The 13,288-nt window shown below is 52.8% G+C and overlaps 1 protein-coding gene and 1 long non-coding RNA gene across 3 annotated transcripts in view; both read left to right on the forward strand.

Moving 5' to 3' along the window:
• LOC310851804 overlaps positions 1-13,288 on the forward strand; it is a 442,605-nt gene that overhangs the window by 367,818 nt on the left and 61,499 nt on the right. The gene's annotated exons all lie outside the window — the stretch shown is intronic.
• SIPA1L3 (signal induced proliferation associated 1 like 3) overlaps positions 1-13,288 on the forward strand; it is a 104,681-nt gene that overhangs the window by 84,180 nt on the left and 7,213 nt on the right. For both annotated transcript variants that reach the window (XM_083753589.1, XM_083753590.1), the window contains exons 16-18: positions 1,018-1,180; positions 3,793-3,988; positions 6,070-6,213. In XM_083753589.1, coding sequence (XP_083609715.1) covers positions 1,018-1,180; positions 3,793-3,988; positions 6,070-6,213 — 503 coding nt within the window. The remainder of the gene's footprint in view (positions 1-1,017; positions 1,181-3,792; positions 3,989-6,069; positions 6,214-13,288) is intronic.

Consider the following 13,288-nt stretch of genomic DNA (forward strand, 5'->3'; position numbering starts at 1 on the left):
CAACCCTTTAACGCATCAGCTCGCGTTGGATGGATGAAGGCGGTCCTGCTGCTCTGCGGCTTGGCCTGCGTCTGGGGGGGGGGGCTGCTGGGGGGGGGGGAGCAAGGAGCACACCCCACCATGGCCAACCAGGTGGCTCTTGAGGTGTGCTTCTGGAAGGCCAATGAAGTCTGTGCAACTTAGGGAACAAGCTGTACTACTGTTGCAGGAATTTATGTATAGGTTGGGGGGGGGGGTTTCCCCTCCAGCAGATAGCATGCACATGCAGCCCACTACCAAAACCAGCACAATCGCTTTTGTGACTTTTGTGATTTGTCCCCACAAAACACTTCATCGCAGTTTCTTCCTATCTATTCAAAGGGCCTCTGCTGCACGATACCAAATGTAAGAATTCACTGATAAATGTGTCTATGTACTGGCTCACTGGAAAACTTCAGAAATTCATATAGACATGTGAGCTCAGCTACTCAGCAGCCCCTCTGCCTGAGTGATAATCCCTGGCATCCTGATACCTGAGTGCCAGACAGGTAGCCATTCCGGAAATAACAAACCCAGATGAAGCGAAAAGGGTGGGATTAACTTGGCTGGGAAACAGGGAAATGTAAAGATCTCTTTTGTTACACTTGATGGGTGTTTGGTGGAGGGCAAGGGGAACCGTGGGGCAGGGTCCAGGATGCTCAGATTACTGCCACCAGACCTCCCCTTTCATGATGTAACAGTGATGTAGTTGGGGGGGGTGTAACATGGGGATCAGCAGCTAATAAAAGTTTGGGTTCTCTTTTGTTTGGGGCTTCCATCTTGTTCCACCTGGTGGCAGGTGGGAGTCCTGTCGCGATAGTCTTCAATAAAGACCAAGCCTACTGGCTGCTGTTTTGCCCTGGTATTCCTGGCTGGTGTCCTTGTTTTTTGTCCAAGGGAGCCCTCAGAGTTCTCCGATAACACTGCCTCTCCCCTAAGTGAAAAAGCCCCGAATTTTGCAGCCTCTCCTCTCCATCACCCCCTTTTCTCTCCCCCCAGGCAAGTGGACCTGAACACCAAGAATGTCTTTGGGCAGCCACGCCTAAGGGCCTCCCTGCGTGACCTCCGCTCCCCACGCAAGACCTACAAGTCCACCATTGAGGACGACCTGAAGAAGCTGATCATCATGGACGGCGGCTCCGCCGAGCAGGAGAGGGATTTGGTGAGTTTGGGAGGAAGAGGGGACTGGCAGCACGCAGAGTCCAGCAGACATGCAACTCCCTGCGTGACTTGCCGTATTTTTCGCCCCATAAGACGCACCCGACTATAAGACCCACCTAATTCTTAGAGGAGGAAAGGGGGAAAGCCCCCTTTTTTGAGGATCAGCTCAAAGTTGTTGAGCTTACTTTGCAACGGGAAAAAATCCTGTTTTTATGGGGTTCAACTCACAGTTCTGCAGCTTCTTTAAGAAAGGAAAGGGAGCTGTTTCTACAGTTTCCAGACAGATACAGTGGTACCTCAGGTTACATACGCTTCAGGTTACAGACTCCGCTAACCCAGTAATAGTGCTTCAGGTTAAGAACTTTTCTTCAGGATGAGAACAGAAATTGTGCTCCGGCGGCACGGTGGCAGCAGGAGGCTCCATTAGCTAAAGTGGTGCTTCAGGTTAAGAACAGTTTCAGGTTGAGAACAGACCTCCGGAACAAATTAAGTACTTAACCCGAGGTACCACTGTAATCTAATCAGCCAGTCACACGTCGCTGGGGAAACAAACGGCCTCTGCCTGCAGAACATTCAACAGCGGAGGCCAGGGCAAGGGTGTGGGGCCAGAAAGGGAGACAGCAATCGACCACACATTCGCTCCATAAGACGCACAGACATTTCCCCTTACTTTTTAGGAGGAAAATGTGCGTCGTATGGAGCGAAAAATACAGTGCAGTGGTACCTTGGGTTGCGAACGGGATCCCTTCCAGAGCCCCGTTCGCATCCTGAATGGAGCGTAAGATGCGACGGCGTGTCTGTGTGTGCGCGGGTTGCATTTTGCCACTTCCATGCATGCGTGTGACGTCGTTTTGAGCGTCAGCGCATGCGCGAGCTGTGAAACCCGGAAGTAACGCGCTCCGTTACTTCCGGGTTGCCGCGGAGTGTAACCCCAAAGCGCTCAATCTGAAGCACATTCAGCTTGAGGTATGACTGTACAGTGGTACTTCTGAAGCGAACGTAACACGCGACTGTGCGTGTGCAGGTTGCGTTTCGCTGCTTACGCGCATGACAGCATTTTGAGCATCTGCGCGAGCAGTGAAACCCAGAAGTAACGTGTTCTGTTACTTCCGGGTCGCCGTGGAGCGCAACCCGAAAACACCTGAACCGTATTCATCCCGAGGTATGACTGTACTTCGCGCGCTTGCAGAATTGCACGGAGGTAGAAGGGAATTGAATAAATGGCGAGCTGGGGGGGCAGGAAGCGGGAGGGCCCAGCCGCTATTTCGTGCCACCTTCCCAGAGCCCAGGAAGCAAGGCGGAGCGATTAGGAAGCTCTTGGCATGAGTCACCCGCGTGATGCAGCAGCAAAACAAGCAAATGCTATTCCAGGCTGCACCCACAGAAGTCTAGTGTCCAGATCAAGGGAAGTCATAGTCCCTCTCTATTTGGCCTTGGTCAGACCACACTTGGAATACTGTGTCCAGTTCTGGGCACCACAGTTTAAGGAGGATGTTGGTAACTGGAAGGTGTGCAGAGGAAGGTGACCAAGATGACCAAGGGATTGGAAACTTAAGCCTCGTGAGGATTGGCCACCTGGCACAAGTGCTTTAGCTGAGATTCCTGCGTTGCAGGGGGTTGGATTAAATGACCCAAGAGGTCACTTCCAAATCTCTGATTCTACGCTTCTGTGAACGGTTGCTGGAGTTGGGGCTGTTTGGCCCGGAAAAGAGATTACAGAGAAGTGACAGCCCTCTTTAAATACAGTGGACGCCTAGAAGCAGGTCTAGAAGCAGGTTAAAATTTATTGATAAGGATTTGCTGAACTAACAATCTGAATTGGAATACAAAAAAGGGAGGTACGAGGAGGTCTGGGAAATAAGTTAATGGAAAATAAGTAATGGAAACTTTGTGTGTTTTTAATTATTTTTATTTTTGTATTTTTGTTATTTTTTCTTTTTGATTTTTATTGTATTAATATTGAAAACTTTAATAAATATCTTTTTAAAAAAATACAGTGGACGCTTGGGTTGCAAACGTGATCCATGCGGCGCGTCTGCGCACGTGTGGGTTGCGATTCGGCGCATCTGCACATGCGCAAAGCGCAATTTAGCACTTCTGCACATGCAAGACTACCAAAACTCAGAAGTAACCTGTTCCGATACTTCCGGGTTTTGGTGGTCCGCAACCTGAAGCGTCTGTAACCCGAGGTATGACTGTACCTGAAGGGCTGTTCCATAGAAGAGGGAACCAGCTTGCTTTCCGTGGCTCCAGAGGTTGGGATCTGAACCAAGGGGCTCCAATGACAGCAAAGGGAATTCTTTGCCTAAACTTTGGGAAGACTTTTCTGAGCCGTTTTGACAGTGGTGCGGACTCCCTTGGAATTGTGCGGCTCTCTCCTTCTTAAGCCCTCTGTCCACTGCAATTCCAGCGTTATTTCAGGGGGCTGGACTAGATTGCCCCCAGGGTTCCCTTTCCGCTCTATGATTCCAGGTGATGTGCTCTCCATCCTCTTTGCTTCTGGGCCTCCCAGGAGCGTCTCTATAGCCCCTGTGGGAGAAAGAGCGTCCCCGGCCTCAGCGGGTCTTCCCTCTCCCGAGTCTCCTCTGACCGTGTCTCTCTTCCTGCCCTCAGTCCCCCCAGAAGACCCTGCAGAGGACGCTGTCGGACGAGAGCCTGTGCAGCGGGAGGCGAGACCCCAGCTATGCCAGCGCCTACGGCTTTGAGCAGCCCCTGCCGGGGGATGTGCTCTTCACCAGCACCTTCAGTACCCTGCCCGTGCGGAAGCAGCACCCCACCCCCAGCAACGGGGGCCTCTCGGAGAGGAAGGGTGAGTTCTGCTTTGGGGGGGACCATAATAATAATAATAACAACAACTTTTTATTTATACCCCGCCCTTCCCGGTTCAGAAAACCGGGCTCAGGGCTAACAACAAATTTAAAACAATTGTAGAAGCAGCATAAAAGGCAGTATAAAAACACGAATAACAATAAAATTCAAAGTTCAGAAATCAATTTGGGGAAGCCACAGAGCCTAGGGCTCGCCGTTCGGAAGGTCGGCGGTTCGAATCCCTGCGACGGGGTGAGCTCCCATTGCTCAGTCCCAGCTCCTGCCAACCTAAGGGCTCGAAAGCACGTCAAAGTACAAGTAGATAAATAGGTACCGCTCTGGCGGGAAGGTAAACGACGTTTCCGTATGTTGCTCTCGTGCACCAGAAGCGGCTTAGTCATGCTGGCCACATGGCCCGGAAGCTCCCTCGGCCAGTAAAGCGAGATGAGCGCCACAACCCCAGAGTCGGCCACGACTGCACCTAATGGTCAGGGGTCCCTTTACCTTTACCTTTTACATCTAATAAGCATTAGATAGTCACCAGGGCTAGCTGGCTGAATTAGTCCTACTTGGGCCAGCGAGGAGGCCAGGGGAGAATTAGCACTGCTTCCCTCCCAGGGTTTCAGGAGCATTCACTGCCAATGACCGTGGAGGGCAGAGCAGAGCCATCCTGACTGGGAGCCCTCCAAAGGCCTCTCCTTCTCTGTGAACTTGCCCAACCCTCTTTTTAAAAGACATCCAGGTGTCTTCATTGCCTCCTGTGGCAGGGAGTTCCGCAGTTCAACTCTGTGCTACGTGAAGGACTTATTATTATTATTATTATTATTATTATTATTATATTAAATCTGTATACTGCTGTATAAAGGAGGGTTTCCTTTTATCCTCCTCAATCTTCCAACATCCGCCTTCCTTTGGATGTCACGAGTTTGAGCACTGTGAGAGGGAGAAAAGCTTTCTCCTGGGCAAGCATCCTTTTAAGCCTTCCCTGTCTATTGTGAGCCAAACAGGGGACACCCCCCCAGGCAACGTGGTTCACCCCTCCTCTCACCCCCATAATAACAACAACAACCCTGGGAGGTAGCCTGAGCTCGGAGAGGCAGTGACTGGCCCCAAAGCCCCCCCCCCCATGAGCTTTGTGGCCATGTGGCAGGATTTGAACCCTGGTTTCTCCCGGGGCCTAGTTGACACTGGCTCCCCAGAGCCCCAGAATCTTCTGCTGACTGGAGATGCTGTGTCTTGGCTCTGGTTCCACCTGGTGGGGGGGCCTTCAAACCAGGCGCGCTTGGCATGGAGGGTAGTCTTGTCTGGGGAGACGTTGGCAGCCGCCTGACGAGGCCGTTGCTCCATAGCTGTCAACCGTCCCTTATTTGGCGGGAAACTCCCTTATCCCAGCGCCGTTTCCCACTGCTGTCCCTTATTGATGGTGTCCCTTAAATTTCCCGAGTTTCACGCTCGCCCGGCTCGGGAGGGAAGCAGCGGCTCAGGGCCCTCCGCCGCGAGGGACGCATTGTGAGGTGGGCGAGAGTCTCCCTCCCTCCCCCTCCTCCTCGGGCAGGGAAGGGCCGATGGAACTCCTTGCGCCAGGACGACGTCAGCCCCGACTGCTGCTTAGCACCCCCTCCAACAAGTGCAGCATCTTAATGTAGTGATTTCCCCCTCTGCATCCCTTTCATAACTCTATTTTTATAAATCATTTGTCCATCCATAGTTCAAATTTTTACTACAAGTTTTCAGTCAATCCGACTAATGTATGTAACTCTTGACAATAGCTTTTCAGCTAATTTATAAACTTTCCCCATTCTTTATTAAAGAGGTCCTCTTCCTGGTTTCTAATTCTGCCTGTAAGCTTTGCCATCTCAACGTCGTTCATCAGTTTTTTCTGCCACTCTTCTTTAGTCGGAGTTGTAGACCCTTAGGATCATCTAGTCCAACCCCCTGCAAGACACAGTTAGTCGCAGCAAAAGCAGCCTGGCTCCATCAGTGCCAGATTTATGCATAAGCTAAGCAAAATCCCTTATTTTGGCTGCTGGTCCCTTATTTTAAAATCTGTAGGTTGACAGCTATGCGTTGCTCTCCCTGCAGGCACCATTTCAGCCTCTGAGCTCTCCTTGACGGACGTGCGGGAAAAGCCTCTGCGGCGCATTGACCCGGGCCTGATGCCCCTCCCGGACACGGCCGCCGGCCTGGAGTGGTCCAGCTTGGTCAACGCAGCCAAGGCCTACGAAGGTAGGGAAGGCCGGTGGCGAAAGGGCCGGAGCCCCTCCGTCCTGCCCCCCACTGACTCCTCCACTTCCCTAGGGAGCGTGGCCAGATGCCAGCATGTGAAAGTGGTTGCCAGGGGGCCTCTGGGGGCCTTGACCCTCCTTGCACTGGGGCAGAGGCTCTCCGGGGCCTGTGCTTGGCTGGCGCAGGGTTACTAGTCCTCAATGAGGCCGGTTCCTGGGTTCTCTTCCGGGAGCAGCTTGTGGCCTTGCGAGGCTCCTGGCTGCACCTGAGCACCTTCTTTCATGAATTACCGTATTTTTTGCTCTATAAGACTCACTTTTTCCCTCCTAAAAAGTAAGGGGAAATGTGTGTGCGTCTTATGGAGCGAATGCAGGCTGCGCAGCTATCCCAGAAGCCAGAACAGCAAGAGGGATTGCTGCTTTCGCTGTGCAGCGATCCCTCTTGCTGTTCTGGCTTCTGGGATTCAGAATATGTTTTTTCTTGTTTTCCTCCTCCAAAAATTAGGTGCATCTTATGATCTGGTGCATCTTATAGAGTGAAAAATACGGTCCTTTTATCTCCTAAAATTTACGCGCCGCTTGGTTGTTATCAGAGCCGTTTACAGAAAAGATGAAAGCGTAAGATTGTCACTTGAGAAAAGCTAAGAGCAATGATTTAAGACTTTCAAAAAGTTTGAATGGCAATAGACTAAAAGACACACAAGACTTTTCCAAGCATCCAGGCAGACTCGGCTAAGCAGAAGTACGGTTTTAGCTGAAAGCAGTGCAGTGACGTCAAAAGGCAGGGAGTTCCAAAGTTTGGGCACCACCACTCTGTAAGGTTGATTTCTTACCACTGAGGGTTGGGGGTGAATTATGTGGCCCCTGTCACAGGCCCAGTTGCACCCATGGAAGTGGTCGAGTGGGCACACAGGGGGCGAGGAAGATCTCGCAGCTCAACTGGACCCACGTTGTTAATTGTGAACAGCTGCATGCTTTCTGCCTTGCAGGGGGTTGGACTAGATGGCCTTTGGTGTCCCTTCCAAGTCTTCACTTCTGTGATTCCATCAGCTGAACTAGGAGGCTTGTGGCTCTTTCTAGGCGCCTCTCTCACATCATTTTGAGAGCCTAGGAGGGGAAGAAGGGGCGTCCCCGAGTCCCAGGAAATAATAATAATAATAATAATAATAATAATAATAATAATAATAATAATAATAAATTTTATTTATACCCCGCCCTCCCCAGCCAAGACTGGGCTCAGGGCGGCTAACACCAGGTATAAAAACAATTGATTAAAATACAACTTAAAAACAAGATTAAAATACAACATTAAAATGCAGCCTCATTTCAGTAGACACCCAAAAACTTTTTGGGGATGAAGACGTAGGCCAGAAAAAAGCCAGGGAAGCCCCCAAATAGGAGTTCCATCACAGAAGGAGAAAGGATAGAGGGGAAGGGGATCAAGTTGATTCCAAGCCAAAGGCCAGGCGGAACAACTCTGTCTTACAGGCTCTGCGGAAAGAAATCAGATCCCGCAGGGCCCTGGTCTCAGGAGACAGAGCATTCCACCAGTGTTGAAAAGGCCCTGGCTCTGGTTGAGGCTAATCTGACTTCCTATGGGCTCGGGACCTCTAGGGTGTTGCTGTTTATGGACATTAAGGTCCTCTGCAGGGCGTACCACTCCAGTTTTGCTTAATGGGGAGTTTCCTCCCTCCTCTCCTGGTGCCCTAGCTGCCTTCTTGGCAGTGTAGACCTGAAGCCGTTGCTTGCAAAGTCAGGCAGAGGACCAAGGTGGAGACTGAGATCTCCAGACCCCTCAGGGCCTCCCAGGGCATCTCTAGGGATCTCTTAAGTCAGGGGTGTCCAACAGGTTGATTGCGATCTACCGGTCAATCATGGGGCATCCCTAGTCGATCCTGGTCGATCGCGTGACCGCAATTCCCCCCCCCCCAAAGAATGCTTGACAACTCTGGTCAATCCAATGGGTAGATCACCGCCAGCTTATTTATAGCGGGAGTAGATCGCAGTCTTTTGGAAGTTGGACACCCCTGACTTAAGTCATTCGTTGCTGAGTTCAAGGCTGGATTCCCGGAAGCGTCAGTGCAGAACGCTGCCGCGCGGTTGCTGACGAGAGCAAGGCTTGAAACCCCTTTTGCTGGGATGTCTACACTGGAGGTCCATTTGCTCCTGGGTCAACGTCAAGGTGTTCCTGTCCGTATAGAAAAACCCCTCAACAAATTGGGACCAGTTTACCTGCGAGGTGGCCCTTCACCCATCCACGCCCACTTAACCACTTGGATCAGCAGAACGGGTGCTGCTGCAGGTACCAGGTAATGCCTGCTCCACCTGTGTAAGAGCTCGGCCGTTCCTAGTCTGGCCACACCTGCACTTTGGAACTCTCTGCCTTTTGATATCAAGCAATCTCCCTTCCTTTTGGGTGCCCATTTAAAACACATCCTTGTTTAGACAAGCCTCACCCAGATGCTTAGAAACCTGGCATGAGTTTGGACCTCTTTCTAGTCTATTTCATCTTTCTGTTTTAAACAGAAATATTCGACAGAAACATAAAATTTTATGCTTTTATCTTTTCTTTGAGGGTTTTCGTTTTGAGATCAAGCCGTGTGTAAATTTCCTGAAATGGAAAAAAAAAACCCGAATGAATAAATGTGGTTGCATCTGTGAAAGAGGCACTGAATTTGGATTTGGGGTAGGGGAGTGAGTTTCCCCCTTGAAAAAATGAAAGAAAAATCCCAGGCGCTCCGCTTGCCGTCTGCTCTGGGCTTAGCCTCCCCAGACCTCCCCCCCTTCTTCCGTGTCTCCAGCATCCTGGATTAGCCCCCACCCCTGCTGGCCTCTCAGCTGAGCCTCTTGTCTGGAAAGCCCCAGCCTCCTTCTGCCCCAGCGCTTCCATTTCAGTTTTAAATTGCCACTCCATAATGCACAAGCCGGAAAACACAATAAAACATTGAGGATTGCACGCCTTGTAGCATCCGATCCGGTGCACATAAAGTCACAATTTATTTTTAAATAATTTTCGAATGAACGACATCAAACGGAGCAAGATTCCACAACCCTTTCGGAAACCCAGATATCAGAAATTTGATAATCGGTAGAGGAGCAACAGCCGTGTCACAAAACGTTAAAATATCACCGTGGGTTGCGAGTGACCCGGGTGAGCCCCTGAGCAGCTTGGGGCGCCCTGAGCCCCCTCTCCACTCCCTCTCTGCCCCCCCCCTGCACGGCTGCTTTCATTTCCAGGCAGGCAAGCTAATGAGGACCTGGCTGCGGTTTCTGCCCCTGGGGGAGCCGCCTGCCTCTGTGACCTGCTTTCCTTTGGGCTGGAGGAGGAGCAGCGGCTCGGCTCTCGTCGCTGAGCCGAAAGTAGGGCAGGGGGTGGAGAGCGGTTGCGTGTCCAGGCAAGGCCCGGCTCCGGCAGGGATCTCCCTTCGCAGCAAGGAGGAGCAGCCGCCTCCCTGCCGGCGGGGGGGGGGGGGGCGGGGAGGAGGTTCGGCAATCTGCTCAGGCCTGCCATCTGCGTCACGATGCCGGCGCCACCCTCCCTGCCTGCCTCCTGACTCCAGAGCAGAGCAGCCACTCGGCCAAGCACAGAGGAAGGAGACGGGCCATCGGCTCCCATCGTCGGCCGCACGCTACTCAGCTCACCTGTGCCTCCTACTCTGCTCTGGTACCCGGGAGCCCGGCGGGGAAAGGTAGGAGCAGGCAAACACCCTCCAGGAAGCACGCGGGTCTCCCTCGGGTGCCCTGCGGCCACGGAGGAGGAGAGAGGGGCCCTTCCTCTTGTTGCCCTTTGCAGCAGCCCCTTGCCCTTCTGCCCTGTGGCTTGGAAGATGGAGAGGGGGGTGACCCACCAGTCCAAGGGCTGGCAGGAAACAGAAGCTGAAAGCGTTTTGGGACGAAAGCCCTGGACTCTGCGGGCACAGAGCTGGTGGCATCCCTGGCCTGGCAACGCACAGCACCCATGGGTGTGGGTCATGCAAAGGCCGTGGGGGGGGGAGGGGTTTTAAAGCTGCCCAAGTGCCACCAAAGAGTGTTCTGCCCAGCATCTTCTGGTGCTTTGGGGAGCAGGGACCCCCTCCTGCCTCCCCCCAGCATTCCCCCCTCTTTCCCCCTGGAAGCAGAGTTCGAAGGGACCCCAAGGTCCATCTAGTCCAACCCAGGAATCTCAGCTGAGGCTTCTCTGGCCAACGGCCCCCAAACCACGCACCCCGGCAACTCCCTGCCTCTTGACATTTCATGCGCTCTATATTTAGGCTCCTGTGCCTTGGAAGTTCAGCGTTCCTGCCTTAATTAGCACTTGGCTGTTTTAATTGAGGGAAAGGCAGATGGGAGGGGTTGATCACAGCGCTGGGGGGAGTGGAAGAGCTCAGCAGTTGCTGGGGGGGCGTGTTGAATGGGGAGGTGAAAGGCTTTGCTGGAGAAGCGGCTAATTGGGTGAGAGGGGAGGGAAAGCGCTGGGGGTGGAGCCCCCCCCCCACAAGCCTCTTTGATGCTCAGTGGCGGTGGCAGCAGGTTTCAAGCAGACAGCGCTGAGATCGCCAGGGCACGGGAGCCTCGGCCTTTGCCCTGAGCTCAGAGGGAGCAAACGCCCTGACTCCTCCAGGCCCAGAGCTGTTGCAGAACCCGACTCCCAAGTCGCCCGTCAAAGCGGCAGCAGCATATCCCAGTGGCTGCCTGCCAGGGAAGGGCTGGGCCCAGTGTGTTGCCCGGCCGGTTTGAGCCCCACAGCACTGGGCCAGCTGCACCTGCAGCCCCAGCGCTGCTGCCTTGGAAAATGGGCTGGGACTCCCTTCTGCACTCCAAAGGCTCTGGCGGCAGCACCAGGTGGGTTATCACCTGGCCCTAAGAACCTGTGAATTAATAATAATAATAATAATAATAATAATAATAATAATAATATTATACCCCGCCCTCCCCAGCCGAAGCCAGGCTCAGAGCAGCTAACAACAATAAAAATAACACAGTTTACATAAAATCACAATCAATTGATTGAAATGCATTCTAAAATCAATTCATTCTAAAATCAATTCAAAATCAAATCAATGGCAACCATTGGGCTAGAGTTCTATGAGGATTACAGAAGGAGAGAGTAGATTAGACACTGCCTTGGCCAAAGGCCTGGTGGAACAGCTCTGTCTTGCAGGCCCTGCGGAAAGATGTCAAGTCCCGCAGAGCCCTAGTCCCTTGTGACAGCGTTCCACCAGATCGGGGCCATGGCCGAAAAAGCCCTGGCTCTGATCGAGGCCAGCCTAACCTCCCTGTGGCCCGGGATCTCCAAGACGTTTTTATTTGAAGACTGTATGGTCCTCCGTGGGACATACCAGGAGAGGCGGTCCCATAGGTACAAGGGTCCTAGGCCATATAGTGCAGCATTATTATTATTATTATTATTATTATTATTATTATTATTATTATTATTATTAATAATATGTTATACCCCACCCATCTGGGCACTCTGGGCAGCTTCCAACACACATAAAAACATAATAAAGCTTCAAATGTTATTCTAGATAGACTGTCCCTGGACATGGAGGTTCCATAGGTCCATAAGATTAGCCCGGCTGGATCAGGCCAATGGTCCGTTTCATCATCCTGTTCTCCCAGTGCCTGTGGGGAACTTGCAAGCAGGATTTGAGTGCCAGAGCCCCCTCCCCTCCTGCCGTTTCCAGGAGGCCAGAGCACGGCCCCTGGGGCTCCTTGTTGTCGACAGCATTCCGCCCCATGAGTTTGTCCATTCCGCTGCCTCTTGTGGGAGGGAGTTCCGCTGTTTGCGGCGCACAAAGAAGGGCACATACCCTTTGCCCCCCTCAGGCAGGCAGGGGCCGAGGGGGATGACTCCCTGCCCCACAGCCCTGACAGCCCCATTTCCTGAATAATAATAATAATAATAATAATAATAATAATAATAATAATAATAATAATAATATATTTATACCCCGCCCATCTGAGCAACGGGAGCTCACCTCGTCGCAGGGATTCGAACTGCTGACCTTCTGATCGGCAAGCCCTAGGCCAGGGGTCTGCAACCTTTAAGACAAAAAGAGCCACTTGGACCCGTTTCCGAAGAAAAAACAACAACTGGGAGCCGCAAAACCATTGCGACATTTAAAACAAATATAACACTGCATACATTGTTTCTTAGCCCAATGTTATCCTCGTCATTATAAAAATAACTTTTTTGACACTTTTTAATTATTTTTTTTTGACCCCTCAGAATTACTCCTCCTCATAGAAATAAACGTTATATTAACAAGTTACCTTTTTTTGAGTGTGTGTTCTTCACTCCCCTTCAAAACAGTAGCTGCAAATTGCAAAGCAATAGCAGCAAATCAGCCAGCAACAAAGACATGCTATATACCGTATTTTTCGCTCCATAGGACGCACTTTTCCCCTCCAAAAATGAAGGGGAAATCTGTGTGCGTCCTATGGTGCGAATGCAGGCTTTCGCTGAAGCCTGGAGAGGGAGAGGCATCGGTGCGCACCGACCCCTCTCGCTCTCCAGGCTTCAGGAAGCTATCCGCAAGCCTTGCAAGCCCGGCGGGAGTTCCCACAGGCTCACAAGGCTTGCGGGCAGCAGCCTGCAGCCCCAGCGAGTGTCCGCAAGCCTTGCGCGCCTGGCGGGAGCTCCCGCCAGGCGCGCGAGGCTTGGGGCGGCAGCCTGTTGCCCGAAGCACAGGGAGCCCTCCGGAGGGCTCCCCGTGCTTCAGGCGAGTGTCTGCAAGCCTTGCGCGCCCGGCAGGAGCTCCCGTCGGGCGCGCAAGGCTTGGGGCGGCAGCCTGTTGCCCGAAGCACAGGGAGCCCTCCGGAGGGCTCCCCGTGCTTCGGGCGAGTGTCTGCAAGCCTTGCGCGCCCGGCAGGAGCTCCCGTCGGGCGCGCGAGGCTTGGGGCGGCAGCCTGCCGCCCGAAGCACGCGGAGCCCTCCGGAGGGCTCCCCGTGCTTCGGGCGAGTGTCTGCAAGCCTTGCGCACCAGGCAGGAGCTCCCGTCGGGCGCGCGAGGCTTGGGGCGGCAGCCTGCCGCCCGAAGCACAGGGAGCCCTCCGGAGGGCTCCCCGTGCTTCGGGCGAGTGTCTGCAAGCCT

Source organism: Podarcis gaigeae, assembly GCF_964106915.1.
Source record: "Podarcis gaigeae genome assembly, chromosome: 8".
Taxonomy (NCBI): Eukaryota; Metazoa; Chordata; class Lepidosauria; order Squamata; family Lacertidae; genus Podarcis; species Podarcis gaigeae.